Below are 18,534 nucleotides of genomic sequence, written 5' to 3' on the forward strand. Positions count from 1 at the left end.
TGCTACATCAGATGTAGCAATCTGATGTAGCAGAGCCGAGGGTGCACTAGAACCCCTGTGCAAACTCAGTTCACGCTAATAGAATGCATTGGCCAGCGCTGATTGGCCAATGCATTCTATTAGCCCGATGAAGTAGAGCTGAATGTGTGTGCTAAGCACACACATTCAGCACTGCTTCATCAAGCCAATACAATGCATTAGCCAGTGCTGATTGGCCAGAGTACGGAATTCGGCCAATCAGCGCTGGCTCTGCTGGAGGAGGCGGAGTCTAAGATAGCTCCACACCAGTCTCCATTCAGGTCCGACCTTAGACTCCGCCTCCTCCGGCAGAGCCAGCGCTGATTGGCCGAAGGCTGGCCAATGCATTCCTATGCGAATGCAGACTTAGCAGTGCTGAGTCAGTTTTGCTCAACTACACATCTGATGCACACTCGGCACTGCTACATCAGATGTAGCAATCTGATGTAGCAGAGCCGAGGGTGCACTAGAACCCCTGTGCAAACTCAGTTCACGCTAATAGAATGCATTGGCCAGCGCTGATTGGCCAATGCATTCTATTAGCCCGATGAAGTAGAGCTGAATGTGTGTGCTAAGCACACACATTCAGCACTGCTTCATCAAGCCAATACAATGCATTAGCCAGTGCTGATTGGCCAGAGTACGGAATTCGGCCAATCAGCGCTGGCTCTGCTGGAGGAGGCGGAGTCTAAGGTCGGACCTGAATGGAGACTGGTGTGGAGCGATCTTAGACTCCGCCTCCTCCAGCAGAGCCAGCGCTGATTGGCCGAATTCCGTACTCTGGCCAATCAGCACTGGCTAATGCATTGTATTGGCGTGATGAAGCAGTGCTGAATGTGTGTGCTTAGCACACACATTCAGCTCTACTTCATCGGGCTAATAGAATGCATTGGCCAGCGCTGATTGGCCGAATTCCGTACTCTGGCCAATCAGTGCTGGCCAATGCATTCTATTAGCTTGATGAAGCAGAGTGTGCACAAGGGTTCAAGCGCACCCTCGGCTCTGATGTAGCAGAGCCGAGGCTGCACAAGGGTTCAAGCGCACCCTCGGCTCTGATGTAGGAGAGCCGAGGGTGCACTTGAACCCTTGTGCAGCCTCGGCTCTGCTACATCAGAGCCGAGGGTGCGCTTGAACCCTTGTGCACACTCTGCTTCATCAAGCTAATAGAATGCATTGGCCAGCGCTGATTGGCCAATGTATTCTATTAGCCTGATGAAGTAGAGCTGAATGTGTGTGCTAAGCACACACATTCAGCTCTACTTCATCGGGCTAATAGAATGCATTGGCCAGCGCTGATTGGCCAGAGTACGGAACTCGACCAATCAGCGCTGGCTCTGCTGGAGGAGGCGGAGTCTAAGATCGCTCCACACCAGTCTCCATTCAGGTCCGACCTTAGACTCCGCCTCCTCCAGCAGAGCCAGCGCTGATTGGCCGAATTCCGTACTCTGGCCAATCAGCACTGGCTAATGCATTGTATTGGCTTGATGAAGCAGTGCTGAATGTGTGTGCTTAGCACACACATTCAGCTCTACTTCATCGGGCTAATAGAATGCATTGGCCAATCAGCGCTGGCCAATGCATTCTATTAGTGTGAACTGAGTTTGCACAGGGGTTCTAGTGCACCCTCGGCTCTGCTACATCAGATTGCTACATCTGATGTAGCAGTGCCGAGTGTGCATCAGATGTGTAGTTGAGCAAAACTGACTCAGCACTGCTAAGTCTCTGCATTCGCATAGGAATGCATTGGCCAGCCTTCGGCCAATCAGCGCTGGCTCTGCCGGAGGAGGCGGAGTCTAAGGTCGGACCTGAATGGAGACTGGTGTGGAGCGATCTTAGACTCCGCCTCCTCCAGCAGAGCCAGCGCTGATTGGTCGAGTTCCGTACTCTGGCCAATCAGCGCTGGCCAATGCATTCTATTAGCCCGATGAAGTAGAGCTGAATGTGTGTGCTTAGCACACACATTCAGCTCTACTTCATCAGGCTAATAGAATACATTGGCCAATCAGCGCTGGCCAATGCATTCTATTAGCTTGATGAAGCAGAGTGTGCACAAGGGTTCAAGCGCACCCTCGGCTCTGATGTAGCAGAGCTGAGGGTGCACAAGGGTTCAAGTGCACCCTCGGCTCTCCTACATCAGAGCCGAGGGTGCGCTTGAACCCTTGTGCAGCCTCGGCTCTGCTACATCAGAGCCGAGGGTGCGCTTGAACCCTTGTGCACACTCTGCTTCATCAAGCTAATAGAATGCATTGGCCAGCGCTGATTGGCCAGAGTACGGAATTCGGCCAATCAGCGCTGGCCAATGCATCCCTATGGGAAAAAGTTTATCTCACAAAAATCACAATTACACACCCGATAGAGCCCCAAAAAGTTATTTTTAATAACATTCCCCCCTAAATAAAGGTTATCCCTAGCTATCCCTGCCTGTACAGCTATCCCTGTCTCATAGTCACAAAGTTCACATTCTCATATGACCCGGATTTGAAATCCACTATTCGTCTAAAATGGAGGTCACCTGATTTCGGCAGCCAATGACTTTTTCCAATTTTTTTCAATGCCCCCAGTGTCGTAGTTCCTGTCCCACCTCCCCTGCGCTGTTATTGGTGCAAAAAAGGCGCCAGGGAAGGTGGGAGGGGAATCGAATTTTGGCGCACTTTACCACGTGGTGTTCGATTCGATTCGAACATGGCGAACACCCTGATATCCGATCGAACATGTGTTCGATAGAACACTGTTCGCTCATCTCTATTCAGCAACAGTAAATGATTTTAAGGATACCTACATTTTATGGATATGAACTTGCATGCCTAGACTTTATGGCCTTTTTTCTGCTACACTATCTATTTTATCAAATTATACTGTTACTATCACTATATCCTGAATTATATATCAGTATTTGAGACTGGAGAACTTCTTTGTTCCGAGTTGGATTCGACCCTATTATTCCAAATAATTTGCTTTATTTTTGTCTTGGATTAACTAAAATGGTTGTTGCCACATGTATTGCGCAGTGAAAATACAGAAAACACATGTTATTTTGGCATCACCTGACAACCTCTCAATAGTCTGTGATGTGTAGACACCTCACAATTCTAATGTCATTTACAGTATATAAGGTGCTGTGGGCTGGAACACAAGGTATTTCAGTGATGGTGGAAGTAGGGGATGGATCTGTTATTCATCACCACATGATCCAAAGCAATTGCTCAATTTTTTAAGCAATACAAAGCACTTAGTGGCGCAAAGCTTGCAATACAGCGAAAGAACCCTAGAATTATTTAATCAATTACAGGCAGATTAGTGATAGAAATCATAGATACAGTGGGGCAAAAAAGTATTTAGTCAGTCACCAATAGTGCAAGTTCCACCACTTAAAAAGATGAGAGGCGTCTGTAATTTACATCATAGGTAGACCTCAACTATGAGAGACAAAATGAGTAAACAAATCCAGAAAATCACAGTCTGATTTTGTAAGAATTTATTTGCAAATTATTGTGGAAAATAAGTATTTGGTCACCTACAAACAATCAAGATTTCTGGCTCTCACAGACCTGTAACTTCTTCTTTAAGAGTCTCCTCTTTCCTCCACTCATTACCTGTAGTAATGGCACCTGTTTAAACTTGTTATCAGTATAAAAAGACACCTGTGCACACCCTCAAACAGTCAGACTCCAAACTCTACTATGGTGAAGACCAAAGAGCTGTCAAAGCATGCAGGGTTTTTCTGTCCGCTTGAGAAGTCGGACATCTTCACTTGCGGACAGGGAAGCACGGGCACGGAGTGCAGAAGAACGCACCCGATGCCCATTGAAATAAATGACAGGTGTCACGGACACAGCTAGTGTCCGCTCCTAATGTCCGTGACAGATTTTGAGCGGACACTACCTGTCGGACACCGACGGTAGTGTGAACGCCCCCTTAGTGAAAAATCTTTTCTTAAAGGTTTTTAGGGCAAGGGTTTAATTTTGTTTTAAATATGTACAAACTGTTTTTCTAACAGCAAAACATTGATTCTGCCTGCAGTAATCTGAAAAATCTCTGTTTCTAAAGGTTCTTATTTTCTGGTCACCCAATAAACAATGTGACATAGTCTGCTAACCTGAAAAAATCTTTATTTGTTAAGAGGTTTTATTTATTTATTTTTTTGCTCAAACAATAAACATTCTCAGAGTTTGAAAATCTTTAGGGCTAGTTCACACGGGGACATGGACGCCGATTTTGACAGCGGATTTCGCGGCCAAATCAGTATCCATACAATGTCCACACTATGTGAACTGCTCCCGCCGCGACCATCGCGGTCACGGCTTTCACCTCCGCTGTCGGCTCAAATGAATGAGCCGACATGGAGGGCGCTGCGGCTGGGCGGAAGCCGCGGCTCATCGCGAGCGGCTTCCGCCCGAAAGATAGGTCATGTCGCTTCTTTTTCTGCTAGCGAGCTAGCAGAAAAAAAAAAAGCGAGCAGTTCACATAGGGATACATTGTATGGACGCTGATTTGGCCGCGAAATCCGCTGTCAAAATCAGCGTCCATGTCCCCGTGTGAACTAGCCCTTAGTTACACAAAATTCATACAAACTGCCACCATTGTAACAGCATAAAAGAGCTGACTGACACAGTTTAGCCTATTTCTCACTGATCAGATCACCCTTTTATTGCTTTCCTATTTTTCTTGAAATATATATTATTTTGCATGTAAAATGTATATGAAAATCTGAAGAAAAAAATCTGTACCCTACGGTACAGTGTTATCATTCAACTATATTAATAATTTATGTTTATTGTGTTTATCCACACACTATTATTTACATTGGTAATATTATATCATTATACATTATATAGGATTTGAATGTATGTTTTATTCTCTGTTTGAAGTAATGAAAGTTTTATTTTGCGTTAATACGTGGCAGGATAGATCATGGGCACCATGACGGAAAGGCCAAAATGGCGCTGATGGAAGGTGTCATGTTTGATCGGGCAATAAAAAGAGCTGGAGAGCTGACAAATGAAGAAGACACATTGACTGTGGTCACTGCTGACCATTCCCATGTTTTTAGTTTTGGTGGCTACACTTACAGAGGAAGCAGCTTATTTGGTGAGTGAGTTCTTATAATAAACCAGACCATATATATGTATATTTGAGGGTTTTGAAGCCCCTGTTTAGTAAAAGATGTGACATAGCAGTTGCCATGATATTGCTAATATGAATATAGGAATAAAAGGACATTACAGAAATGTATTACAGGTCACATAATCTGGTTGAGTATTATTATATATCCAATATATTATTATATTATCCAATTTATAAAAGCCCACAGTGACACACTGTGAAAGGGAATGTGTCATGAGAAAATTAGCTATTTGTACCTCAGGATTTCATGATAAACATATTTCTAAGAATTTTTAATGTTTTTTTTTTATATTTGTCATGTTGACATACAGTATATTTTAAAAAATAATTCTAAACTACACCAGTTTTCCCACCGTCAAATAAGCCTAATAGACTGTCACCTCTTGTTCTGTAGATTTCCTTGCAGTAGTCACATTATTATGAGCACTGACAGGATTGCAATAGCAGGTATCATTTACATATAGAAAACACATGGACCACCATTCACAATGGCTGACAACAGCCTGGCTTAGTCTGACAACAGCAGAGGTTGCTGTGCAGTGAAGGGGAATAGATAAGTTGTGTTAATCACTCATTGTCAATCACAAGATTTTTATAAGGACAAAAAGAAGACATCTGGTGGTGTAACAAGATCTACAGAGTTTTGTATATGATGAGATCTGTTATTCTTGTTTCGTTGATTTATTGTGTTTAGACCTACAGTATAGAATATAGCAGAGGTTCACAACTCCTGGCACGCATGTCAAGAGTTTCACACAAGGCATATTTCCCTTGCATGGCAGCCCAAGCCCCAAACCAAACACATCTGATACAAAATTGCTATTATTATAATAAGTATAATATGTGGAAGCCCAGGAGAGGTGATCAAACATAAAAAATAATGTTACTCACCTTCCCTGGACTCAGGCATCTCTTCAGTGCTTCTGCCTTACATTAGAGACCACTGATAGGGCCCCATGGGCTACATTGACGTCATGACGCATTATGACGCCAACGTGACCCCCGAGCCGTACACGTGAGCGCTTCCCATTCACTTCAATGGGAGCGCTCGTAGAGTAAAAAGCAGCCCATTCATTTCAATGGGGAGCGCTCGTATGCCGGCTCCCCATTGGAATGAATGAGATCTGCTTTATACGCGCTGTTTCTGACCGTGTTTTCACGTTCAGAATCAGGCAGCGTATCAGTAGTGTGAAGGGGCCCTCAATGCGTTAAATGTAGCCATAGACTCCGATAAACCTGACAGATGTTTCCATTGCTTTGCAATGAGAGTCATGAATAACAAATGCAACTGATGAAGGCATACATAGGAGACATACATTAAAATCTATTGACAAATATGTAAAAGAAAGTTCAAAAAAGGGCAATAAATAGAGTCTTATTTAGGTTATATGATGTGTTATTTGTTGGTTGTTTATAGGTCTTGCTCCAAAAAAAGCAGGTGACCAGAAATCTTACACATCCATCTTGTATGGTAATGGACCAGGCTTTTCTATTACATCAGATGGACGTCCTGACATTAATTCCACTATAAGTGGTAAGAATTCTATGTTGAAATTAATACATCTATAAGTGGTAAGAATTCTATGTTGATTTCATTGTAAAAGCATTGTCACCAACATTCAGTACATGGTAGTTAAGAATTTTCATTTTGGTATAAAGTGAAATCTGACAATAAGGTTACAAACACTGGGCAGAGACTCCAGTGCGGGTCGATACGTAGTATATGTTTGTATTCATCATCCTTCAATAAAGATTCCATTGGAAAAAGCTGTCAACCAATATTTAACTTCAGCATAAGGATATTAGAATGCAAGTTTAAGCTGATGGAAGGCATAATAAAAGCCTATATACTCTTGAAAGTGGAAGACAGTTTATTTTTTAACTAACCTTTAAGACCTCAACTCTAGTAAAAAGTCATAATTCCTTCCCCATCTTGCCATTATTTACACTCAACCTGTTAAAGGGGTTGTCCAAGATAACCTGTTTTTTGATGTGAGGACAAGGAAGGTAAAAAAAACCCAAAACAAATATACTGTACGTACCTGTCCCTGATGCTCCACTGTCTCCCACTTCGGTCCAGTCCTGTTGCTCTGGTGTCTTGTTTTGGCAGGAGTACCTACTGTACATCACTGCTAAGGCCAATAAGTAGCTTCTACAGCCAAGGAAAGGACACGGGACATCACAGGTGACGTTTGTGAGTGATGTTCCGGTTCCTTTACTTATAAACGCACCGTGGTGGAAGACACCAGAGAACTGGGGCCTGGTGAATATGTTTATTTTTTACACCTTCCCTGAACTCATTTAAAAAAATCGGTTATCCTGGACAACCCCTTTAAGGAGGACCTTACATCAGATCGGGCACATGCAGTTTTATATACTGCTGGAAAGCTGACAGTGCACTGAATTCAGCGCACTATCAGCTTTCCCAATCTGTGCCTGGTGTAAAGTGCTATCGGTCCCGGTACCGTAGGGCTTTACAGTCAGAAGGGCGTTTCTGACACTTAGCCAGGGACGCCCTTCTGCCCAGCAGCGCCTATCGCGCTGTACTGTGGAGCGGGGAGGAACTCCCTCCTCCCACTCCTGATAACACTCGTTTATGGACGAGCACTGTGAGTAGAGGGAGGGGGCGATCCTCCCCGCTCCACAGTACAGCGCGATAGGCGCTGCTGGGCAGAAGAGCGTCCCTGGCTAACTGTCAGAAACGCCCTTCTGACACTAAAGCGCTACGTTCCCGGGACCGATAGCACTTTACACCGGGCACAGATTGGGAAAGCCGATAGTGCGCTGAATTCAGCGCACTGTCAGCTTTCCAGCAGTATATAAAACTGCATGTGCCCGAACTGATGAAAGGTCCTCTTTAAGTTACAAATACGAGTATTTAATGCTACAATTGAATATCCAAGAAAATTGATTGAATTAAAATCGTCATGATACACACTATTACAAAACAGTTTAAAACCAAACTGCAGGGAATAAATGTAAATTCTAGAGAAGGTAGCAGGGACGGGCTAGAACCCTTAGTAGTCAAGGCTAGTGAGTATATACAGTATTTCTACCCTAAATTCTGAGGGCTAGCTTAGCCTTTAGTGCACTCAGCCAACCCCTCACCACAGGAGTCTCTTGAAGTAGAGCACTATAAGTGTAAAGCAGCCCGCCCTATTAGTATGGATAGCTTGGGGATAAACTACCCACACCTTGGACTATAGATGTCAGAATAAGATTTAATTGATCTGGGGTCTTATGTAAACGCTCACTAATAGAGAAGGATAAACACTAAGGGTGAAGTAGTGATCTCCCCTAGTAAGCTAGCATACAACAAAATAAAAATGCTTTAGTCTATTCACCAAAGACTGACTAGTGGAAAAATGAAAATACAAAATACTTTGAAATAAACGAAGGATAGTATAACAAGGGTGGATTCAAACCCTCAACATCCTGAGAAAGAGGAGTCTAACCACAGACCCTGGCACAAAGTTTGGTTATTAGTCCACCCAGCTAACCCCTCTCAGGATTGATTTCCTTACCAGAGGAATAGTAAGGCAGCTGAAGTAGTATTATTATTATTCAGATATGGGATTTAAAAGGGAATGTCATTGACAGCTGAGGGAGTGCATACCCTTAGACACTATATTCATAAACTCTCTGACACACACACAGAAGTGTATAGTCTATATTGGCACATCCCCTCTCCACGCACAGGAGCATAATACTGCGCACGTTACATCTCACTAACATCCCCCGCCATGAGATTGGGGCCCCCGAAGATAGGCCCTATGCATATAATGGGGAAATGTGAAGGTGAAAGTGCTGAGGGGAAAACAATAGTTGTGACTGACAGGGACGGATTTTAGCGACAGCGCCAAAGAGTCGCTGCTAAAGGGGCCGAACCACCACCCAAACATTTCACATACACAATATAAACATCACACATGCACAACACCACACAAATACCACAACACCATCCCATAAATACCACATGCATATACACACACGCAAGGACCGCACCTGAACCCTACGCACACGGACAAACAGAGCACATGCGTACTCACACACAACTACCGCACGCATGGACATTTGCACTGCGCACGCACAAACACATGGATACACATACACACTTACATATACACGGACCACACACGTGTATACACACACAGATACATGCGGATCACATGAGTGCACACCCACACACAAGCATATATATACATGGACCATACACGTGCATGTACACACGCATACATACACATGGATCACACACATGCACACACATACACGCATGCACTGACAGAACACATCTGGTATCCTTAGTGGCTGCTTGCACACTACACTATTTTTCACTGACCTCCGGGCCATGGATTTGGCAGCTCCATAGACTTCCTTGTGCACAAATCTGCGAATTTTGCAGTTTGCATAGAAGTCTGTGGAGCTGGAGAATCCGCGGCCCAGAGACCCGTGAAAAATCCTGTAGTGTGCAAGCAGCCTTACTGAGCAGCAATATTGGTCAGGCAAAAACTGCCTGATAGTAAGATTGTCATTATTGCTGGCTATACAGGGAGCTTTCTTCACTGAAGCTGCTGAGGTAAAGTGAAAGCTGAGCTCTGATTGGTTGCTATGGGCAACTCCACAAGTCTGCCTGTGAGACGGTTTTCATTACTGAGATGTGATAGTAATACTGTATGAGGGCTGCTCTGGATTACTATTCATCCTATTACATCTCTTATCAGTGTCAGGTGAATACTAAAGGGTCAGTGTACTAAGGACTGGTTTTTAAAATGCCGCCCAAAAAACGACCTTCTATTGGGCAAGTTCATCCAAAAGCTAAGAACGCAAAATTGTGTCAAAAAGCTGAGACAAGTGAACAACGTTTCTCGCGGCTTGAAAAGAAACAGATGATTTTAGCTAGCATAACCAACAATTTAACATATTTTTCACGAGCGAAGCCGCGGGGATTTTACTAGTAGGATATAAAGTCAATCCTCCCACTACCTCATCTGATAACCAATAGCAATGCCTCAGCCAAGTCAACCAGAGTTAGCTAGGGGAAAGGTATTAATGCACTATTAGGATAAACACCTCTGCTGTAGTAGCTGAACTAATAATGATTATAGATAGGCATAAGTTATAGGGACTGCTCCCTAGAAGTATGGAGCCCAGTCAGAGTCCCCCCAATGCTCATTCTCTCAATGGGATTCATTAGGGATCATCAGCAGAGAGAGATATTATTATTGGAAGCCTAAATAGGAGGCAGCTTGCGCTTGCAACCACAGTTCCTGGTGCCCTGATAGTGGACGCCAGTACTATGATGATGGACCATCATCATAGTACTGGCGTCCATCAGCAGGGTGAGAATGAGCATTGTGGGGGACTTTGACCGGGCTCCATTTATTCCCTGCAGTTTGGTTTTAAACTGTTTTGTAATAGTGTGAATTGTGCCGATTTGGATTGAATCAATAACAGTTAATTTTTATGCTAATTTTCTTGGAAACCCCTTTAAAGAGGTATTGCCACAAACTTAATTATTTTTAAATTAGTAGATAATTAAAAGTTAAACATTTTTGCAAATATAAGTAATTACCGTATTTTTCGGACTATAAGACGCACTTTTTTTGGGGAAAAGAAGGGTGCGTCTTATAGTTCAAATGTGGCCGCCTGGCATCCGCTGTAATAGAGAGGCGGATGCCGGCGAGGGATAGACGCCGGCACAGGTGCCGGGGCCTGAGACATCGCTACGCTCCTCTGCCCTGCATGAAGCCAGCAGCGGCAGGGGCGATGCTATTCCGCTCCTCCGTCCCCCCGCCGGGAATATCAGCATCGCTCCTGCTGCTGCTGGCTTCATGCAGGGCAGAGGAGCGTAGCGATGTCTCAGGCCCCAGCACCTGTGCCGGCGTCTATCCTTCGCCGGCATCCGCCTCTCTATTATAGCAGATGCCGGGTCTGTATTGGCAGCCCCTTCTCCCCCGGAGCCGGTCCCCACCGGCCCCATATCTGTAAAGTTGCAGGCTGGCTCCTGCGCGGCGATATCGCAGGAGCCGACCTGTTCGGGTGACAGCCGGGAGCCTAATGAAGGCTCCCAGACCTGTCACGGCTATATTAGTATTGCGGCTGGGTCTATGACCAGCCGTAATAGTAATATACAGAATGTCCCATAGACGGCAATACAGTTGTATTGCCGTCTATGGGACTTGCAATCAAGTGACTGCAGGCTCAAGCCCCCGGGGGGGAATAAAATAGTAAAAAAAAAAAAGCTTTAAAAATATATAATAAAAAAAATGAAATCAATAAAAGTTCAAAATCACCTCCTTTCCCTAGAATATATATAAAAGTAGAAAATCATATGTCAAACACATACACATTAGATATCCCTGTGTCCGAAAATGCCCAGTCTACTAATAGTTTTCCTGTACGGTGAATGTCAAAATCACAAGTGCTAAACCGCCGGGTTTTTTTTTCAATACAAGGTGATCTAAGCAATAGACATTCCCCAAAATGGTATAACTAAAAAATACACTTGGCCCCGCAAAAAAACCCCACTCTATGCGTCCCCGTACAGCTGCAGGGTCACCTGTCAATGTGGCTTTGCAGCTGTTGCAAAACTACAACTCCCATATATTAAATATTTTACAATTTTTTGCTTCAAAATTTTTTTCCCTATTTTCCTCCACTAAAACCTAGGTGCGTCTTATAGTCCGAAAAATACGGTAAACATTTTGCAGAGTTTAAAGATTTTCTCTAAATATCTTGTGGTCACAGGTTTGTTGGCTTGATCGGTTGCCAGTGGATATGACCATGAATACAGGAACTTTCTAAGGTCATAAAATCAGCCATGATTTACTTATTGTGGCCGGGATATCTTCTGATACATGTAGTGTCTCTGCCTCATAAAAACTCTAAACTTTAAAACTCCGAAGAATGTTTAACTACTTTTATTTGCAAAAATGCTTAACTTTTAATTATCTACACATATATATATATATGATTATGTTCATGGGAATACCCCTTTAAGTTAGTTGTATTTTACAAGCTGGTATGTTATTTAATCCACTTACGGTATACATATGAAGATAAATTGTTAATATTTCGAGATGAGCGAAGTTTTGAAAAATTCAATTTGGCCGTTTCTACAGATTTCCCAAAAAGATTTGATTCCATTCTAATTTATTTGCGGCGAATAGTGTTAAAAGCCAGCTATTTCCTGGCAGCAGAGAGCCTGTATAGTGGTGTATAACACCGTGCCTTGCAGTAACATGCATAGGAAGTCTGCTGTGGTAGTCAAACAATACAGTGAGTCAGTATGATATGCACATGACAGGCTTCTCTCTTACAACCACTGCACACCTCACTTATTTGGCTAGTTACAGGGCCAAAACTGATCAAATAACTCAAGTGTGAACTCAGCCTTACATAACCTCGATGTTAGTGCCAGGTATAAACAACCGTACAGAGGCTCAAGATCCTACTGTAGCATGAAAGAGCGCACTCCTTTAACACTCTCGTCTACTGATTCCACACAGATGTCTTCAGAACCTGTTCTAGTAAATACTTATACAAGTAGAGCCCCCCTGACAGAGTGGAGAGGGCGTCATTGTGACATGGTGACATAGTGCTGAGGTAGCAGCAACATGAGGAGGCCACAGAGTGGCAAAGTGATATGGTGTAGAGGTAGCAGTAGCCTTAGGAGGCAATAGACCCCGCTGCATACTCTGCCCATTTCTAGATCGCATCTGATGAAGGTCTAATATGACCAGAACGTTATTCACTGAAATGATCTAGTTGTTCTTTATGCTTTACAAACCTATTTACCCAATTCATGGCGTATATGTACCAATAAATCTCACGTTTTCACATGCATATGGTGTGCAGCAGCATTAATCCACATTAAGAGGCAATAGAGTGCTCAGTGACAGTGTGGAGTTATAACAGTAGTATGAGGAGGCCATACAGTGCTCGTTGACATACTGTAGAGGTAGAAGCAGCCTTAGGAGGCCATACAGTGACTCGGTGACAGGGTGTGGTGAGGCAGCATGGATTATTTCATCTGATGCATCAGGCATTGGTGGGTGGAAATCCTGGCTGATCCTCACCTGATTCGTCTTCACAAAAGTCAGTTTCTCCAAATTTTGGATGGACTGGCGAGTTCTCCTTGGGGTATCTATGGTCCCCGCTGCACTAAACACCTACTCTGATACCACACTATTGGCCAGGGGCCAGGCAGGACAGCTTTTCCAGGGCAAACTCAGCCAGTTGCTGCCCAAAATCCAGTTTGGCTGCCCAGTAGTCCAGCGGATTTTCCACAATGGGTAGCAGGATGCACTCTAAGTATGCCATCACCTCCTGGTTCAGGTTCTGCTCTATGTCTAGCTCCTGATGAGTGGTTTCTTCACTATGCAGGTGAAGAAAGCTCCTCATCAGCGACTCTAAGCTCAGGCTGCTGCGGATGGAGGCCATACCGCTCCTGCTACCCCCACCCCTCCACAGCTACCGTGCCAGTGTTAGGTGAGCGCTCAGGGTCCCCCCGGTTAGACATGCGAGTGGATGGACAATGACGCAGATAGACAGTGACCAACTTGATACATAGAATGTCTTCATAGTAGTTCAGTTTGTCCTCCCTCTCAGCGGGTGTAAAAAAGGCCCCCATTTTTCCCTGGTAGTAAGGGTCTAACATGGTGGAGAGCCAGTAGTCATCCCTCTGCCTAATGGTGACAATTTGGCTGTCACTGTGCAAACAAGTGAGCATGCATCGGGCGATTTGCATAAGTGACTGCGAGGGACTCCCTGCATCCATCTTTTAAAAAGGTGTTATAACAGATAACTGCAGATATTAGTGGATGAGAATTCAGTTTTTTTTGCACTACTGCACTGCAACAGACTTGAAGCACACATATATGAGTAATGAGCAGCAGTATAATTGCACTGAATGCTACAATGTGTATTAAAATTCTTGCCATTAACAAAGCTGCAACCACCCCAAATTATTCTCTAAAGTCCTCTCTATCCTTTCCCTGCATTTCTACTACTTTTTCCTTCAACTTCTACTGGTTTTGTATTGTTGCCTTAGTTTTTCCCTAGCTCCTGTTGATGTCTGTCCCTACACTAAATGCGATGTGAAATGAGTGGGGGGGGGGGGGGGGGGGGGTGTCCCTACACTAAAAGCGATGTGTGTGTGTGGGGGGGTGTCCCTACACTAAATGCGATGTGGGTGTTAGGATTGTGCAGAAGCTGCGGCCATGAGATGGGCGTCGCTGCCTGTTCTTCTGTACAGTCCAGAGTTGCAAGGGTTAATCTGCCTTGCAACAGCCGGGTGTGGTCCAGTCTTTGATGGACTGGTGTGTCGACCAATGGACGCTCGGATTGGGCAGCTGGGCGATCTGCTGGTGACCGCCCCTTGCCTATATAAGGGGGCTGGTCTGGACGCCCGGCGCTCTATGATCACATTCTGAAACCTGAATTAGTGTGTGTGTATGTATATATATATATATATATATATATATATATATGTGTGTGTGTGTGTATATATATGTGTGTGTATGTATATGTGTATATGAGTTCCAGCCTGTAAACATTAATTGCCCTAGCTAGTAAATTACCCCTGAGGTAGCAATGCCAGTCAGTCAGGCAGCATGCTGCCTTGTATGTGTGTGGTAGAACTTAGTAGGTTCAGCTAGCATAACTTCTCAGACAGGGTGACTGGGAGTGGGCTTGGCAGTAGTTGCCTGGGTGGTTGGGTGGAACAACTACACACAGGGTTTACTTGGTCTCTGGCTTGTCCTGGAGTTCAGGCTAGCCAGTTTGTTTATTTGTGCGGCTGCTCTGATTGCACAGGACTCTGTGATTGGTAACAGAGCAAACCTGGTTGTTTAATTTAGCTGGCAGTGACATCAACTGTCAGACACTGTTCACACCAGGTTTTTAGCAGTCAGTAGCCCAGAGGGCTCCGCAGGGTTTTTCAGTTGTTTAGTTTTTTTTTTAATAAACCCTGCTGACCATCACAGTGGGTGATCCCTCGTTATCAGATTCCCTGCCCCTTGTCCTAACATGTTTAGCAGTGTGAGGAAATCCAACTTCTTGGAGAATTGAAGATTTCCTGAAATTCAGAATGAATTCCACTTCTGAAACTTCGATTCGCTCATCTCTATTAATAATGTGTTATGTGAAGTGTTGTAGGCTTAGCACAGTAAAACATACCATAAGTTTAGATAGGAACCAAAATCATAATGGATCTCCAGTGTTAGCTTCTAAAGTCTTCCTAATATATATTTGTTTTTTTTGTTTTTTTTTATTGTAGAGGGGATCAATTATAAACCCCAGGCTGCAGTTCCACTGGATTCAGAAACTCACGGAGGGGAAGATGTTGCAATATTTTCCAGAGGACCAATGGCGCACCTTTTCCATGGCGTACATGAACAAACTTATATAGCACATGTCATGGCATATGCAGCATGCTTACCACCATACACTGAGTGCCAACTAGAACAACCAAAGAATAATGTATTCCATATCACTGAAAACATTAGCCTGCTCCTGATATCTGCTGTGTGGCTGTTACATTTATATCTGTAACATTCATCTTTGGAATGCTACACCCACGGTGATGGTGCTGTTTTTCTCTCTTTATAGCATGAGGACACTGACCCGTTATAAACAATCACACCTTTCTATCACTGCAGTGAAGGAGACACATTAATTGTAATCTACTTCAAACATAAAATCTGCAGAAAAACAGGAACCTGTTTCACATATGTGAAATAAAAAAAAATCTACAAATGTTAAATCTATGAAAGTTGGACATAACTTTGATTGTGTAGAGTTGGGTATCAATAACGACTTCAATGGGAGCAGAGCGACAGTAACGGCATGGGGTCATTATATATGGCACAATTGCACAGAATTATCTGCTTCTGGCTCCATGCACTGTATAGCACTGCGACTAGACATACCCCAAACAGCAGTTTCGTGCAAGGACCAGTTATTGGCCTCCAATTGATCACATATAAATACATAAATCATTTCTGGACAAACACTTTAATTACAGCAGATCGAAGAACCATCTTCCAATCTTACATGTCTCCAAGCTGTCCTCCACTTCTACAGTCATTCTTGCAAGCGGTCCTCCAATTCAGCCCACTATTGTGAAGTATTAAAAGGATCCATTTCCGCACTGGGTAACCCAGAGGCATAACTTGAAGATCCTGGACCCAATGGAAAACCTATAATGTAGCCTCTACCTACCTTGGGCCCATTAGTGACTACTACAGCTGTACCCACTATAGCTATGCCCCTGCCTGATGTCATTGAGTTACATCACAGGAGGTGACAAACAACTTGTCCTCTTAGCTGCAACTTTATTCTGCCTCTAGGTCAGCGTCAGCCACATTGCTAACAGAAATTTCCACGAAAAGCTTATCCAGGAAAGGTGTGTAAAAATAACAAATATTTATAGTCTCCTTTCCTGGGAATCTGGTGATCCGGTGTCATGTTCTTGCCATTTCTGGCCTGCAGCTGATGCCACGCGTTCAGGATGTCACTGCTGAAGTGATTACAGAGTATAATAATAGCACCCATATTAACCAGTACAAATCACATGAATATGCATTGGAAAGAATTTCGAGGGGTTTATCTGAATCAACTCAAGGCTCTTGGGAATATTTTAGAATGTGTGGGGTCATTGTGGGGCATTATACTAGGGGGGCCTCAGGGGAGCATATTATATTATGTGTGGCCAATGTGGCACATTATACTAGAGGGGCATGGTTATCCTATTATACTGTGTGGGTACACTGTGAAGCATTATACTAGAGAATCCTCTGGGATACATATTGTATTGTGTGAGGGCCACTGTGGAGCTTTATACTGTGGTGGGGGCGGGCTCTGTAGAGCATATTATACTGTGTGGGACCACCGTGGGGTATTATACTGTGTTGGGGCTCTGGGGAGCATATTATACTGTGGTGGGGACTCTGAGGTGCATATTATATTGCATGGAGCTATGGGGAGCATAACGTACTGTGTGTGACTCTGGAGAGCATATATTAATGTAGTGGGAACACTGAGGTACATATTATATTGTGTGGGGGCTCTGGGAAGTATATTATACTTTGTGTAGCCTTTGCAGGCCATATTATATAGCGTGTGGGGCTTCTCGGGAGCATTACACTGTTTGTGGGGCATTGAGGAACATATTACACTGTGATGGGGTGGGCTCTGTGAACGATATTAAACTGTGTGGGGCCACTGTGGGCATTATACTGTGTGGAGACATGGTGGAGCATTATACTGTGGTGGGACAGACTCTGAGGTGCATATTATACTGTGTTTATCCACTGTGGATCATTATACTGTATTAGAGTTCAGGGAAGTACGTTATACTTTGTGGAACATTATATACTATGTGGTGCCACTATGAGAGGCTCAGGGGAATATTTTACACTGTGTGGCACCACTGAGGAGGGCTCAGGGGAGCATTTTATACTGTGGAGTATTATATACCATGTGGGGCATTACACTGTGAGGGGGCTCAAAATTCCTGATGGCAGTCCTATGTGATGTGCCTGCATCACAGCTCTTTCACTAAAATCCTGCACATACAGTACTTTGCATGAAAAGGCCATTTAGCTATTAGGGCATGCACAGTACTATAGAGAATGACCATACTGACAAAATACACGATGCCGGATAGTCAGCACATATGTAAGATTTCAGTGAAGGAGCCATAGTGTAGGCTATTAGTAGTTAGCTATTGGGTGGGCCCTCAGAACAAGTTCCTGTTGTTGGGCCCTAGACCCGTCAGTCCGACACTGCTATAGGTAGTTAGCTTCTGGATATAACTAAGGATACAATTGTTGTGTTGCCTGCTTGAGGTGTCCGATGTAATTTGGTGATGACTCTGTGGTTGCGGGCATCTCCAATGAGTGTTACATCCAGAAAGTCTGTACTAGATACAGTCCTATGAAAAAGTTTGGGCACCCCTATTAATCTTAATCATTTTTAGTTCTAAATATTTTGGTGTTTGCAACAGCCATTTCAGTTTGATATATCTAATAAGTGATGGACACAGTAATATTTCAGGATTGAAATGAGTTTTATTGTACTAACAGAAAATGCGCAATATGCATTAAACCAAAATTTGACCGGTGCAAAAGTATGGGCACCTCAACAGAAAAGTGACATTAATATTTAGTAGATCCTCCTTTTGCAAAGATAACAGCCTCTAGTCGCTTCCTGTAGCTTTTAATCAGTTCCTGGATCCTGGATAAAGGTATTTTGGACCATTTCTTTCTACAAAAAAAATTTAAGTTCAGTTAAGTTTGATGGTCGCCGAACATGGACAGCCAAATGATCTGAAAACAAAGATTGTTCAACATAGTTGTTCAGGGGAAGGATACAAAACGTCTCAGAGAT

At 43.7% G+C, this 18,534-nt stretch overlaps 1 protein-coding gene across 1 annotated transcript in view; it reads left to right on the top strand.

The window, feature by feature from the left end:
- LOC142197853 (intestinal-type alkaline phosphatase-like) overlaps positions 1-15,885 on the top strand; it is a 40,871-nt gene extending 24,986 nt beyond the window's left edge. Inside the window, exons 9-11 of the mRNA XM_075268489.1 lie at positions 4,915-5,106; positions 6,560-6,676; positions 15,422-15,885. Of these exons, the coding sequence (XP_075124590.1) occupies positions 4,915-5,106; positions 6,560-6,676; positions 15,422-15,696 (584 nt within the window). The 3' untranslated portion in view covers positions 15,697-15,885. The remainder of the gene's footprint in view (positions 1-4,914; positions 5,107-6,559; positions 6,677-15,421) is intronic.
- The last annotated feature ends 2,649 nt before the right edge of the window (positions 15,886-18,534 follow it).

The sequence above is a fragment of the Leptodactylus fuscus genome, chromosome 3, assembly GCF_031893055.1.
Source record: "Leptodactylus fuscus isolate aLepFus1 chromosome 3, aLepFus1.hap2, whole genome shotgun sequence".
In the NCBI taxonomy this organism is placed as follows: Eukaryota; Metazoa; Chordata; class Amphibia; order Anura; family Leptodactylidae; genus Leptodactylus; species Leptodactylus fuscus.